This window comes from Anopheles coluzzii, chromosome 3 (genome assembly GCF_943734685.1).
Source record: "Anopheles coluzzii chromosome 3, AcolN3, whole genome shotgun sequence".
Lineage (NCBI taxonomy): Eukaryota > Metazoa > Arthropoda > Insecta > Diptera > Culicidae > Anopheles > Anopheles coluzzii.
Window position 1 is genome coordinate 5,513,410 of NC_064671.1, and position 13,154 is coordinate 5,526,563.

A 13,154-nucleotide genomic window follows, 5' to 3' on the forward strand; every position below is an offset into this window, starting at 1 on the left:
GCAATGATTAATTGATTATCACGCTGGGCAGATCGCTGGGGGACGATGGTGATAAAGCAGCAAACCCGGGTGGGATTTTAAGCACTCGGGGAAGCAGGGAGAGCCAGCGCTCCTCTATTTGTCTGAGAAAGTTCGCCCGTGTGGGGATGATCCGAAGGGGGATGATCCACCGCGAGGATCCACTGTTCCACAACTCCCCCCACATGCGCTTTCCGCGATCCCACGCCTTAAGGGAAACGAAGCAAAGGGCACCAGAAGATGGCATGGTGCTTGCACCAGATCCCCCCCCCCTCCAAACACTCGCTATGGTCGCAAATCGTTCACGACACGACAGCATAATGTGCCGGATTACGATGCCGTCACGCTTTGCGCCCTCGCCCGGGATACAATTTCCCGCCCCAACTGGCTCGATTGACGATCGAACTCACCTCGCCCGGTTGATCGAAGATCTATTCGGGCGACTCTCGTCGCTGATGTGCCGTGTCAAACGCGACGCATCGCAATCGCGCATCGCTGATCCTGCGCATGGACGGAATCGTACGATCGATCGGTGGGTGAGTGCTGGTGGTGATGGTGGCGGACGGTGCGCAGTTGTTCGCGTCGATCGTAGATCAGTTGATTGAGTTGACTGCAGGGGCTACCAGGAGGACGATTGACGGCTGTTGGCTGCTGCTGCTGCTGCTGCCGTTCCTGGTGTGCTTCTGCTATCATCGGTCGTCGTTGGTTCGCGTTGGGGGTGAGGTTGGGATGGTATGTGCACCGTGCACGTGTGAGAGCGATTGATTGTTACGGGCGAAACGATTTGCAGCAGCAACAGCGTGGTTGCAGTTCGTTCGCCACACTGCATGGTACAGGGACTGCTTACCCTTTTTGCGCTATGACGTTGATTAATTTGCCTTTGTCGAGCGGGCGAGATGGTATCGGTGATTATCGATTGGTTTTGTGTTTTCGAGGTTTCCTATTGTTTTACTTAAGAGCTGTCCAAAGAATACAAAAATAGCTATTAAAACGTTTCTCGATGAGCAACTTGACAATGAAAGGTTAATTCAACTTCTATGCTAAAACACCTTCCCCTCGGCGGGTTCGTCAGGTACCGTTCTACCGATGTCAAAGGTTCGTCGCTTTTCTTGCATCCAAGTCTCTTTCTTGCAGTCTGCTGATAACACACCTTCGTCGCTTTAAGTCTTTTTATACGTTCTATCGATTTCCCAAAGGTTCGTCGCTTGCAGTCTTTTCTGTCAAGCTCCAACTGCGCCGTTCAAACGGGAGCTCAAACAAACTATGGCTATAGAAACAACATTGAAACCATCCAAAAATTAGCTTCATACATTTTCTCCACCAGTGTTCCGTTAGCTTGTATGGCCATCAGCTCAACTCAACCGTGACAGCTCATGGCCTAAACGGTGCGCTCCCTAGAGCCCGCGATGCTAAGTGTCAGTGTAGCTCATCATTGTGTGTGCCTTCGTGCCCGGTTTTCGAACCAATCAAAAGTTTTGAAGAATTCATTTGCATTTTCAAATGGCTGGCTACAACCAAGCCCAAGCTCCATGCTTTGTACGATAGCTCCTTCAGCGTTCAGCTCTAGCACATCGGAAAGCGCCCGGGCCTGCGCACGAGGGAGAGAAAAAGAGAGAAAGAGAGTGGAAAAGCCCATCCTTTGGGACGGCCGTTATCATAATGTGTTTTAATGCTGCGCGTAGTGAAAAATAGATATCAATAAAATTTAATATGGTATTTTCTTATCGTTCTTTCTGTTGCCTTTCCCTTTCTTGCCTCATCTGGTGGCGTTCTTCCCTTCAGCTGTGTGCCGTGAGTGCCAGGCTCTATCGCGTTTACTTTGTCACCGGTACCACTTCGGTGTATGCGTATGTGTTTGTGTGGCTTTGATTGTAGCCGTCCCGTTCGAGCAACTTGTTTGTGGGACACAAGATGTATCGAAAGTCCATATTCCACCGCCGCGCTCCGGCTGCGAGATGTGTCGCAACAGCCACGCCAGCACGCCAGCGCTTTGAGTGGCTCATAATTCATACTACCGTAATAAAAAGGCCTAAGCAGTGTCCGTGGCAGTACGCATGCTGCCCTGAGCGATGATGATGGGGAGGCTCGCAGACCTGCTATTTGGACGTATGTTTTTCAAATGATAAAGCTCGTAAAATCCTAACCATCGATCCAAAGCGTCGGGAGGGTATTATTTTGCATCAGGCTCGGCCGACACGTCTGTCCGGTGCGTTCACATTTCCACCGGTCGGAGCAGGGCTTTGGCCAATGTCACATCCGGCAGGTCGGTAGAAAATTGTGTGAAAGAAGGAGCGAGAGCGAGAGAGAGAGAGAGAGAGAGAGAGAGAGAGAGAGAGAGGGAGAAAAAGAAATTGTTCCAAGGGATGTCATATTGTTTACGCTTGGAATGCAGTTCCACCTATTTCTCGCGCAAGGGTTCGTTCCACGCAAAGGGTACAGCAGCATTACGGCATACCACGCTGGTGTGTGCTGGTGATGATGATGATGATGATGATGATGATGATGTGGTTGGCAGCTGGTTCTCTCTCCCCGGCTCTCCGGTCGCTCTCTTTTGCACACGCGCACACGCGGGAGAACGTCCGATCTCTTTTACCGAAATCCCCGACGGCTACACCATAAATGCCAGACAAAGATCGTGAACGATCATGTATACACGTATTAATTTTTTCTGTGTTACTTTTTTGTGCCTTCTCCTTCGCTTGCTTCTTGGCGAGCGGTTCTATGTTCTGCACTTCCAAGCCGCCCTCCAACCGCGCCGCTCAACGCAACCCGCATCCCGTGGTCGACGTGTTGGTCTCCTGCAGCAGCCTTTCAATGGACAGTGCGCTCGGACGGTCTCTCGCAGTGTTGCGATCTCTTTTCGGCCCACGGTGTCTTGGCAGTGGTGTTGCTGTTCGCAAGCAAAGCTTTCAGAAGATTAAATTCTTGTTTCACTTTTTATGTTTTCTCTTTGCTCTCGCTCTTGCCTGTGAACGCTGCACGCCGTTTCATTCGCACAATCTGCGCCGACATGTGAGAGAAATGTTTAATTTCTATCCAATTTGAACCATCACGGCTGTTTGGATTTTTCAGAACGTTTGTGCTGAAAGTACACGGTTGTCCTGACTTCCTGGATGCGATTTTACACAATATTATACTCATCAAAACCCCACAAAAACGTCCACATACCACAGAAGGGCTTCTTGGAGGGTGCGAGCATGCATCGAGCATGGAGGAGGTGTAGACAAGCACCGTGATATCGATGTTCGAGCGAGCTTTTATGAGAGTTGCTCTTGCCAGCCAGAGCGCGCGCCATGACTGTGTTGGTGCAAGAGTGAAAAGCTCACTCTCATGCTGCGCTGCTGCTCTCCTGGGCATTGTTGGATCGTGTTTTAAAAAGAAAAACAAAACCATTCTTTGGCAGAGAAGAGCGAATGCCATGCTCGTGAGAAACGATGTACGACGCGCGTGTGTTTGTGAATTGCACGCGCTCATTGAAGAAATAAACAGAAGAATGATTCGAGGAGAAGGAGAGACGCACGATCGTGTGAGCGAGATGCTGCATCGTGCCGAGCTTCAGCCTCGAAACGCTGCGCGGAACGTGCAGAAGATTGCAAAAAGATTGTCGATGCCGCAAATGCCGTCGGCAAAATGGACCTCTTGCAACTGCTCGGAGTTTAAAGGGAGAATTATAAGTTTATTTGTGATTTGATGAATTAGTTATAACAGAAAATATGAGATAAACTGATTTTAAAGTTATTTTGCAATTTTTTCTCATATTTTTGCAAAAAATTTGCTGTAGTATTTCTTCGCTATGACACTTGATTCTAGCTGTTCCAAGATTGCAATGCAATTTGTTTATTCATAATAAATTAATTGTTGTAATATCAGAAAGGAAGCCATAAATTACTCAAAGACAATTGCTAAGAACAGGAAACAGAGTTCGACACTTGAAGTCTTTTGTGCCGATTCATAAGTCTTTTAAAATCGGATAAAAGTTAAGTTCGTCGCTTTAAGTCTAACATATTGATTGTTTGAATACACGCATCCTAATCTTAAAAAAAACTTAGTAATTTCATAGATCATATTTAAAAGTTAACACTTTGCGGATAGGAAATAAAGTTTTTTCCTCGATTATTAATTTAAGTGCCAAAAAATGATACCATTTCTTATTGTTGTTACTCCCAAACTTCTTCAAAACGCTGTTTGCCATTGAAAAATAAAATAAAATCATTCAAAATGTATTTTGAACACACTCAAACCCCAAAACCATCCCGCTCATATGCCGTTAAATCGTCCCTTTGCTTCAACATACTGCCATGGACGAATCATGAGAGCCCGAGCGACGGATCGCACAATTTTTGCGTTTCCACCGGCAGCAGGTATATCGGTGCGACCGCCCGGCATTGCGACACTCCCAGCGGCTCACAACATAATTTCGCCTTCCCCACAACAGTGTTCCAGCGGTCCAATTGAGTCGAAACTTTCCACGCCAGCGCCCCCGAAAAAATATATCGCAATTCCCGGGCGCAACCCCGTCCTGACAGGCATTTACATTGCGTGACAGGCTTGCTTTGATTATTGTTATTAATTTTTACACCCCCCGTTTTCCACCGCCTCCTTCGGCCCTTCTGTACTCACCACCTCTTGAGGGTTGGTTCTTGCTCAGTTCGTTTCACTCGCGCACGCGCTCCAGCATGCAGATTGCACAAACGAGACAGCTAGTGGTACCCCGTTGGACCGAAAAGCTCACCCGAAAGCTTTCGGCTCAGCTCGCTCTTTCTCTCTCTCGAGGGCGCGCGCGCGCTCGTCCCAAGAGAGAGAGAGAGCCGAACGAGATTCACCTGTGTGTGGGTCGAGAGATCGAGCCCGTACCTGAACTGGCCCAGCAGCACCACAACGAGGAGGCCACACCGAGCCGGACTTGCTTTCGAGTCACCAATTTTGTGGTAGATTTCGTGGCGAACGGTCCTTTTTTCGAGCTCGCTCCCGTGTGTTGTACCAAGCTGGCGTGTTCGCAGTCTCATACTGAGTCGAAGTACGGTGTTGCAAGTTGGCAAGCTTCATACGACTACTTTAACGAACTTGATTGTTCGAGGTGCGGAATTGTAAAGCAAAACAGCAAAGTGTCAACGGTGTTCGGCTAGCATTAATACGGTACGCATTAGTTTTAAGCTTTGTAGCTTTAAGTGAGTGATAGCTGTGTGTGGTGAAGGTATAATGAAGTGTTGTGGAACTGTTCAGAGTATGAATCAAAGTGCAAGAACTCAACCAACTCTTGAGGCGTGCCGGCGGTAAATGCCAAGTAGTCGAAACATCCGACGGGATAAGTGTTTGAACGCAGCAGTTCATTATCAAACACAGGCTCAAGCCTCTGCGGGCTGTGATGTTTCGTGTGCTGTTCTCAGTTCTTTCCAATGTTTTTCCCTACTTTGTACGGTGAACGTCTCCGATAGCGACGCTAACAGAGCTGATTCAAAACATTTCTCTGCGGTTTATGCAGCTTCAGCGATTGAAGATTTGGGTCACCGAACCACTGCATGGTGCTGTGCGTGTGTGCGTGTCTGTGGACTGCAAGAGTGGAGACTTCTAGCCGATATCAACACTGGCGCACCGGCGTGTTGAGATACCCCCGTCTGAGGGTGGACGGTTTCTACGCATCCCCGCCTGCCCTCTGGTTGAAATTAAAAAAGGGATTCGGATCCGATGAAACACGAGATTTTTCCCAAAAAACAGTTTCGTTCGCTAACCGCACACGGCAACGTTCTACCACAACGCCGTTGAGTGACGGGGGTGGGTGAACGAAGGGGCCCATTCCGTCCGTAGCTTTTCATCTCCGATTTTTGGACGATCCAGCAGGCCCCTTGAAGAGCCCGGACCAAACTCTCAGGATTTTTGAGGACACACACCAAGACACTCGATCGTGTACGGGCGGAGGGCGGTGGCTTGTTTTGCCTCCTGTGTGCGCGGTGTGTGCGATCGATGTGCGTAACTTGAACCGGTTGATGTTTTTCGTCCCCCTCGTGGTCAGTCCCAGTCCCTTACCCACCCTACTCGCCATGGCGAAGATTCACCGTACATCCTAAGAAAGTGAGCATTGAAGACATTGAAGCAGGGCACGGAACGGAGGACACAGTCCCCGCGTGCAAGAATTGGACGGGTGTGTGGAATACCTTCTTCAACTGTCGAGTCCGACACTGTATCGCCTCGAGCCAGACGCACACACACACACACATAGTTATACACAAGATGGGTTGGCCGTGGCTCGCACGCAGGATCCGGACACTTCATGTCGGTCCTCGCCCATCAACTCTGGGCGCTGGGGATTGGTAGGGGGCTTGCAGTTTTTCGAAAAGCGGGTGCGGGTAAGCGATAAAAAAACGGCTAAAGACGGAGAGGGAGCTTCGAGAGGACTCGCCCCAGCCCCGGCCCCTTGTGCGGTCAGTGGAGATGGGAGCCCCCTGAAGCACTGACTAAGCCGCTCAAGTGGCGACGGGCGCAGCAGCAGCAGCCTGAAGAAGCTTCAGGTGCCTCCTTCTCGTGCGTGTCGTGTGTGTGTATGTGGAAAACGGGCTCGGGACAGAATTCCAGTCCCCGCCAGGCGAACACCTCGTACTTCACGTGCGGAAGGGAACAGAAGAAAAAAATAAAAGCAACACAAGATGAAAGCACACACACACACACACACCTACAGACACACACACACAGACACTTGCAACGTATGTGTATACGCGCTCGTTCGGGGTCGGCTGAGGCCGAGGAAGCAGGCAGGCGACTAATCAGGCGGACCGGCGGAACGGCGAGAACGAGAACGATAAAGAATTCCAAAAGGCCATCCCCGCGCCATCCACAGTGGTCGGGCGCGGGCGGGCGGACCGCGGTGTGGCTGCAAGCACGAAGAAGGAGAACACAAAAATCTGAACCCCGTCCCTTGCGCCGCCGCACGGGGACGCATGGGTCGGTTTGTGCTTTTTTTTATTATTTCGGGCCAGCACGGCACGGAACGAAACGAACGAAAAACCGCCGCTGCCATCCGATTCCATAGCGGACGGATTTGGGATTTTGGGAAGCTGCACAAGCGGCGCGCGCGGCCGGAGCGAGCCCCGGGGAAGCGAGCGAGAGATTGTGGGTGTTTTGCGTTCGTGTGGTTTTCCAGCCTCCCACCCTGACCACGCGGTTTCATTCAAGCGTCGCTGGCTTGATAAAATGCTGCGTGCTCTTTCTCTCTCTCTCCCACGTCTTTGTGTCGTTCCTCACTGTTCACTTTGCTTTGAAGGAGGATCGGAGCCGCGGGAGGAGGCGGTGCAGCAGCGGGTGTCGGTTGATGCATTTCTGTACTTAAGATTATTTATAAGGGTCTCTCGGTGTACCATGCTTCCATTTAGAGAGCTTAAGAGGCGATTCTCCTTCCCCCCGGCCTGCTTGGTCCGGGTCCGGTTTGGAGGACTTAATCGAAAAGTGTGTTTAAATGGAATGGAAAACGGTTGTGTTATGGGGATAACATTGAGCGCGAGCTTAAATATGGAAATACATTATTACCACCTCCCACCCCATCTTTTCTCTCTCGCTCACCCTGCTGGGGAGAGCATACATTGTACCAGCACTCGTCTAACACGCAGCCTCTGTTTTCTTCTCTTTCTCCGCTCTCATTGCAGGACCAGGATCCAGAAGCAGCCAGCAAACGAAATCAAATTGCGCGGTGCGAAACGACTGTAAGCGACGAACCTCCGCCCGCGTGCCGAACTGTGTTTTGAGCGATCATCCGCGCCGACATTCGCGGTGAAGTGTTTGCGTTTCGGTCTTGCGCGCGATAAGCCGGTACCGCGTTGACGTGTGAGCGATCGTGTCGTGCCGATGTAAAATGATGCCCCGAAACGGTGGCGCCCAAACAGTGGATCAGAGCACCAGTGCAGTATCGGCCGGAAATCAGCCCCATCGTCGGTGGTGGTGCTTTCGCGACTGTCGCCCCTAAAGCCGCGTGCTGTGGGAGAGAGATTTAGCGTAGTGAGACCGAGTTACGTACTTATACACACACACACAAAAAACGGCCAAAAAGAAAGCAACGTTCGGTGCAACAGGAAGTGCAAGAAAACATAAAAAAGAACGGCCCCCCGAAATGGTGGTATAAAAGAGCATATGGTGCAGCCAGTGAGATGCAAGTTCGCGTTCGCGTTTCGCGGTGATAATAATAATGTGTAGCACCTCGCCGGTTACTGCCCTGTTGCCACCGCCAGCAGGAACCGTGTACTAACGAGCCGCAATCAGTCCTGTGAGGGCGATCCTCTGCCTCTCGCTCTCTCTCTCTCTGTCCGATCGTTTGGATCCATATCGCGCGGCAAATCGAGCCCACGACAACCGAACGACGGCGACGGGCTTGTTGCGGGAAAAAGGATTTATTGTCCCCAATCGTGATCGGCAAACAACCCCGGCCCACAGCCCTTCCCCCCTTTCGCCGTGTGTGTGGTGGTGTGTATGTGCCAGAGTGAGCCTGTGCGTACCGATCAGTGAGCGTGTGTGTGTATGTGTTTGTGCTTGTGTGTGAGCGTTTGTTGATGTGGGGCTTCGAGGAAGCGGCCATCAGAATCGTGATTGTGCTCAGCATTGTGCCAAGCCATTCTTCCTTGCGATTTTTTGTTTTACATTCTCAGCAACCCACCTTCTCCCTTTGCTATGCGCCCCGGACGAGTGAGATCGAGTGAAGCATCAACAACAACAAAAAGTATGAAATAAAAATAATCCTTATACGCCACCCCTTCTGTTGTCCACCCCGCGTGGCCCTTTTTGCAAAACGATCCCCCCAGTGGTGCGTGATTTCGGTTTATGTGTCCTGTGTGTCTGTGTGTCTGTGAATGTGTCTGTGCTGATGTGCCGCGCGAGTGTGCGTCTTGCGGGCAAGTGCGGAGGAGTTCGTGTTCCCCAAGGAGGGTTCGTCGCTTGGTGATGTTGTTGTTGCTGCAGTGCCGTTTATTTTCCGTGCGCTGTTCGCCTGCCCGGATTCTGTGAGGGAGGAAGAAAGAGAGTTTATCGCACACAAATAAATCAATTATTATAAGCTCCACACGCGCAGTGGAACGCGCAGTGAAAACAACGCAAAGAAGATCGGCAAAAGCGAGCGAGTGTGTGTATGATGCGATCGTGTGGGTGAAAAATCGTGAACAAACCGAAAATTGCTGTTGCTGCAAGTGTTTTAAAAATGTTTACGCTGTGTTAGCGATACGAAAAAGCATTAAAGTGTCCCGCAGTGTCTAGTACATAAAACTCCTAACGTGTGTGTACGAGTGTCTCTTGTGTATGTGCCCTCTCGATCAACAGCGGAAAATCAATCACAAAACTTAACCGAGCAGCAGCCAGAAAAACGTCCTCCCCCCCGCAAACTGGTGTGGTGTTGCTGCACGTGGAAAATGTTTGACGTGCGTACCGTCGAAGCGGGTGCCTGTTGTGAACAAGAGCGTGATAGTGCGGACGGCGCAATGTCAATGACCGCGCGGCGACGGCGCGCCTTCCAGCGGCAGGCCTGTCTGCTGAGCGTGCTGGCCGCGTTTTCGCTCGGCCTGGCGCTCGGCGTGTTTGTGCCGCTGATCGGCATCTCGCAAGCCGCCTCGAAGGGTTCGATCGTGGTAGACGGCAGTCCGGAGCAGGAGCCACAGCAGCCGGCGCTGCAGGCGCTCCATCATCCCGCACACCAGATGCCACACTTCCCGACGATCGACGACATTCGCTCGGCGGACGATGGGCCGAGGGGTCGGTACGCGTCCGTGTCGTTCATTGCGGAAGAGAAGCTGACCGGCGAGGGCGAGGATGTGCTCTTCCATCCGAAGCTGGAGGTGGACGGGTTCGTGGAGCGAAAGCTTCCGTCGCCGGCCGCCTCGATAGTGCAGCAAATGTTGGCCGGCAGTTCGAAGATGGCCCAGGCAGCGGTTCCGGAGCGACGTGAGTCGCGGGCGAGTAAGTTTGACGATGCGGAGCGTGAAGATGGCGAGGGCGTGATACGGGATGGCATCTACTGGGGCCCGAGCGTCGAACGAGCCCTGCCCGATGGCTTCGATCAGCGGCAGAGCGAATCTTGGGCGCGATATCTGCACGAAGCAGAGGTGGAGCGGCTCGAGATCGGCTGTGGCCGTATGCAGAACCGTTTGCTGGTGTTCCGGGATGGTACGAGGGCCTGCGCACGGTATCGGCAGAACACGGACCAGATCCAGGGCGAGCTGTTCTCGTTCTATCTCGGCCAGCTGCTCAACCTGACCAATCTTGCGCCGAGTGCGGCGTCCATCATCGATCCCGAGGCGCGACTATGGGCTGCGGCAACGGAAGAGCTGGCCGGCGCCCAGTGGAAACCCACCAAACCTGTCGTGATCACCAAGTGGATCGGGAACCTGGAGCCTGCCGGCATCCCGCAACCGTTCCGGCCGCTCGAGCGACATCTGAACCGATTCGACGTGCGCAACATCACCGAAGGACTCGATCGACCGCGGGATGGCGTGCGAAGGCTGCTGCTCGACCGGCTCGGCCCGGCCCGAGACGGCAAAGCGGCCACTCCGGCCACGCCATCGTCGAGCACGAGTACGCTCCCCGCGCAGCCTCCCACGCCCGAGGTGCTCGAGCGGCTGGTCGAGCTGGCCCAGTGGTCCGATCTGATCGTGTTCGACTACCTGATCGCCAACCTGGACCGGGTCGTCAACAACCTGTACAACTTCCAGTGGAACGCGGACATCATGGCGGCGCCGGCGCACAACCTCGCCCGCCAGACCGACTCCTCGCTGCTCGTCTTTCTCGACAACGAGTCGGGCCTGCTGCACGGCTACCGGTTGCTGAAGAAGTACGAAGCCTACCACGGCCTGCTGCTCGACAACCTGTGCGTGTTCCGGCGGTCGACGGTGCGGGCGCTCGAGGCGCTGCGCGACGCCAGCGTCGGCCAGCGGCTGAATGCGCTGTTCGAGCGCACGACGACGGCGCAGATACGGGACGTGCTGCCGCCGCTGCCGGAAAAGTCCGTCAAGATTCTAGTCGACCGCATCGACCGGGTGCTCGGGCAGGTGCAGAAGTGTCGGGAAACGTTCGCCGACCGATAGCCGCCGGGCCCGCCTGGTGCTGGAGGTGCAGTGGAAGCGGCCAGTCGGAGACAGGTGGGTGGGTGGGTGAGCGGCGCACGCGCCATAAGACTGTGAGTCCTTTGTGTGAGCGATGGGAATTTATTATTATTATTATATTATTGCTAGTTTGCTAGTTGGTTGTTTTTTATTTTGCATTTACATTTACGGACTGTAAAGGTAGTGGTAAGGTTAGCCCGTACAGTTAGGCTAGGGATGCAAGACTAATCGAGGAATGATGATAGTAGACAGCGAGATTGCGTGAGAGCGAGAATGAATGATAATGAGTATAGCTTAACAAAACAGGTAAAAGAAAAGAGAGAGAAAAAACAGCAGGAAAGTAACACAAACAGAACAATTCCACTTACACAGATCTACCACTAGTTTGAGGGTAACGCCAGACCACAGTTTTGCTGCTCTTAAGGGGTTGATGCATAAAACAGAGCGATACAAGTAAACTATTTCCTCAAAAACTTCTTTTCAAATCCCACCAGCAATGGCTTCGAAACAGTGAAAACTATCAGAGATGTCTAGGTTGATACGATCTAATCTTCCCAACGTTTGTACAGCCGATTTGACAGATGAACTATCTGCTTCATCTTCGTGGAGCCTTTGCACACACACACGCGCACCTTTTGCTCGTTTATTTCTAATCTCCATTTTATTGTTACTCTTTTACCGACGTCTCCCTTCTAATAACTGTAAGCCATCAGTCTGTCTGTCTGTCTGAACCGTGCTCGAAACAGCGCCTACTGCGCGCCGAGCAACACACAACCGAAAGCCAGCTCCGCATTAAAGGACCTCCTGGCGCGGCAGTTAAATAGAAATTCCCCCCGTCGAAAGGCCACCCTTCGACCAAAAGCGGTTTCATTTTGTGAGGGAAGCGTTCTGTGTATTCCCATTTACACACATGCAAACACAAAGCCAAAATACACACATATACACTTGAGCGCGCCCGCGTTTGTAATCGCGCTTCAGCTCCCAGCGCTAGAATGTACAGGCAGAGACTTGCGCGAGCGTGGCAGTGACGAACCCCTTGCCAGAGGAAATAGAATTTTCGTACGTCTTTTGCGCTGCGCAACAAAACCCAGCCAAATCGATCGGCGAATCGGCACCGGCAATCGAATTACACGCCAATAGAAGGCCGCACGTAATCAAGCGTCATACAATAAGGAGCGGATGAATGAGGGGGGAGGAAGATTGATTCGCACAGATAGAATAGAGCTGGAAAATTGGATCGATTGAATCGCGCGCGGTTGATTTGATTCACGCACGCGGGCATGGTCTAGCCTTTTTTTGTTGTTGAGGCGCAACTCTTGTCGTTTCCATTTCGTTCGCCCGGTTTTCGGCACGGCCAGTGCGCGCGCGCCGAAGGGTGGACGACGCCATCTTGTCAGCTTTGCGAAACAGTTTCCGCTGCCGACAGCAGCGTGTGCTGCATAATTGTTACATGCAATTTTGCGTGGCTTCTTTTTGCTGTCCGAGGGCCTCAAAAGCTACCTTCCCTTGCTGCTGCTGCTGCTGCAGAGAAGAAGAGCTTAGAAGCCACGCACCATAAATGCTAAAATTTCGTGTGCAAGCGCATTACCTCATCCTGGAGAGGGACAACGATCCTCCTGCCCGTCGGTCATCGTTGTCGTCGGTGCAGAATATTTCAATTTTCTCACCTTTCCCCGTTTTTTTTTCGGGGGGTTATTTTTCTTTTGCTAGTGGTGGTGATGGTGGTGGTGGGAAAAATATTGTGTCTTCCTCCTCACTCCCGCATGCACAAAAAAAGGGCTGGGGAGGCCATTGCAATTGTCCCTTGCGTGATGGGCATCTTTGAAAAGTCTGGATTGGGGAGAGAGAGAGAGCGAGAGCGGCTGTCGCGTTTTTAAAACAATTACCCGCCAGTCGCTGAGCCCGAGCAACCGTTGCCGCCCACCTCCCCCTCCCACCTTTTAGGCTGCAGAAGAAAGGCCACCAAACATCACACACATGCAAACAGGAAGACGGGCCTGTTTCGAAAGCACACGTTTCGAGTACAGGGACAGGGGTCTCTTGCACTCGCTCTCTCTCTCCCTCTCCCTC

At 52.1% G+C, this 13,154-nt stretch overlaps 1 protein-coding gene across 1 annotated transcript; it reads left to right on the forward strand.

The window, feature by feature from the left end:
- Positions 1-4,885: 4,885 nt before the first annotated feature.
- On the forward strand, positions 4,886-12,847 carry LOC120957309 (extracellular serine/threonine protein kinase four-jointed). Its single transcript, XM_040379452.2, has 2 exons — positions 4,886-5,154; positions 7,653-12,847. Exon 2 carries the CDS (start codon positions 9,399-9,401, stop codon positions 11,064-11,066), a length of 1,668 nt encoding a protein of 555 aa, XP_040235386.2. The 5' UTR covers positions 4,886-5,154; positions 7,653-9,398; the 3' UTR covers positions 11,067-12,847.
- The last annotated feature ends 307 nt before the right edge of the window (positions 12,848-13,154 follow it).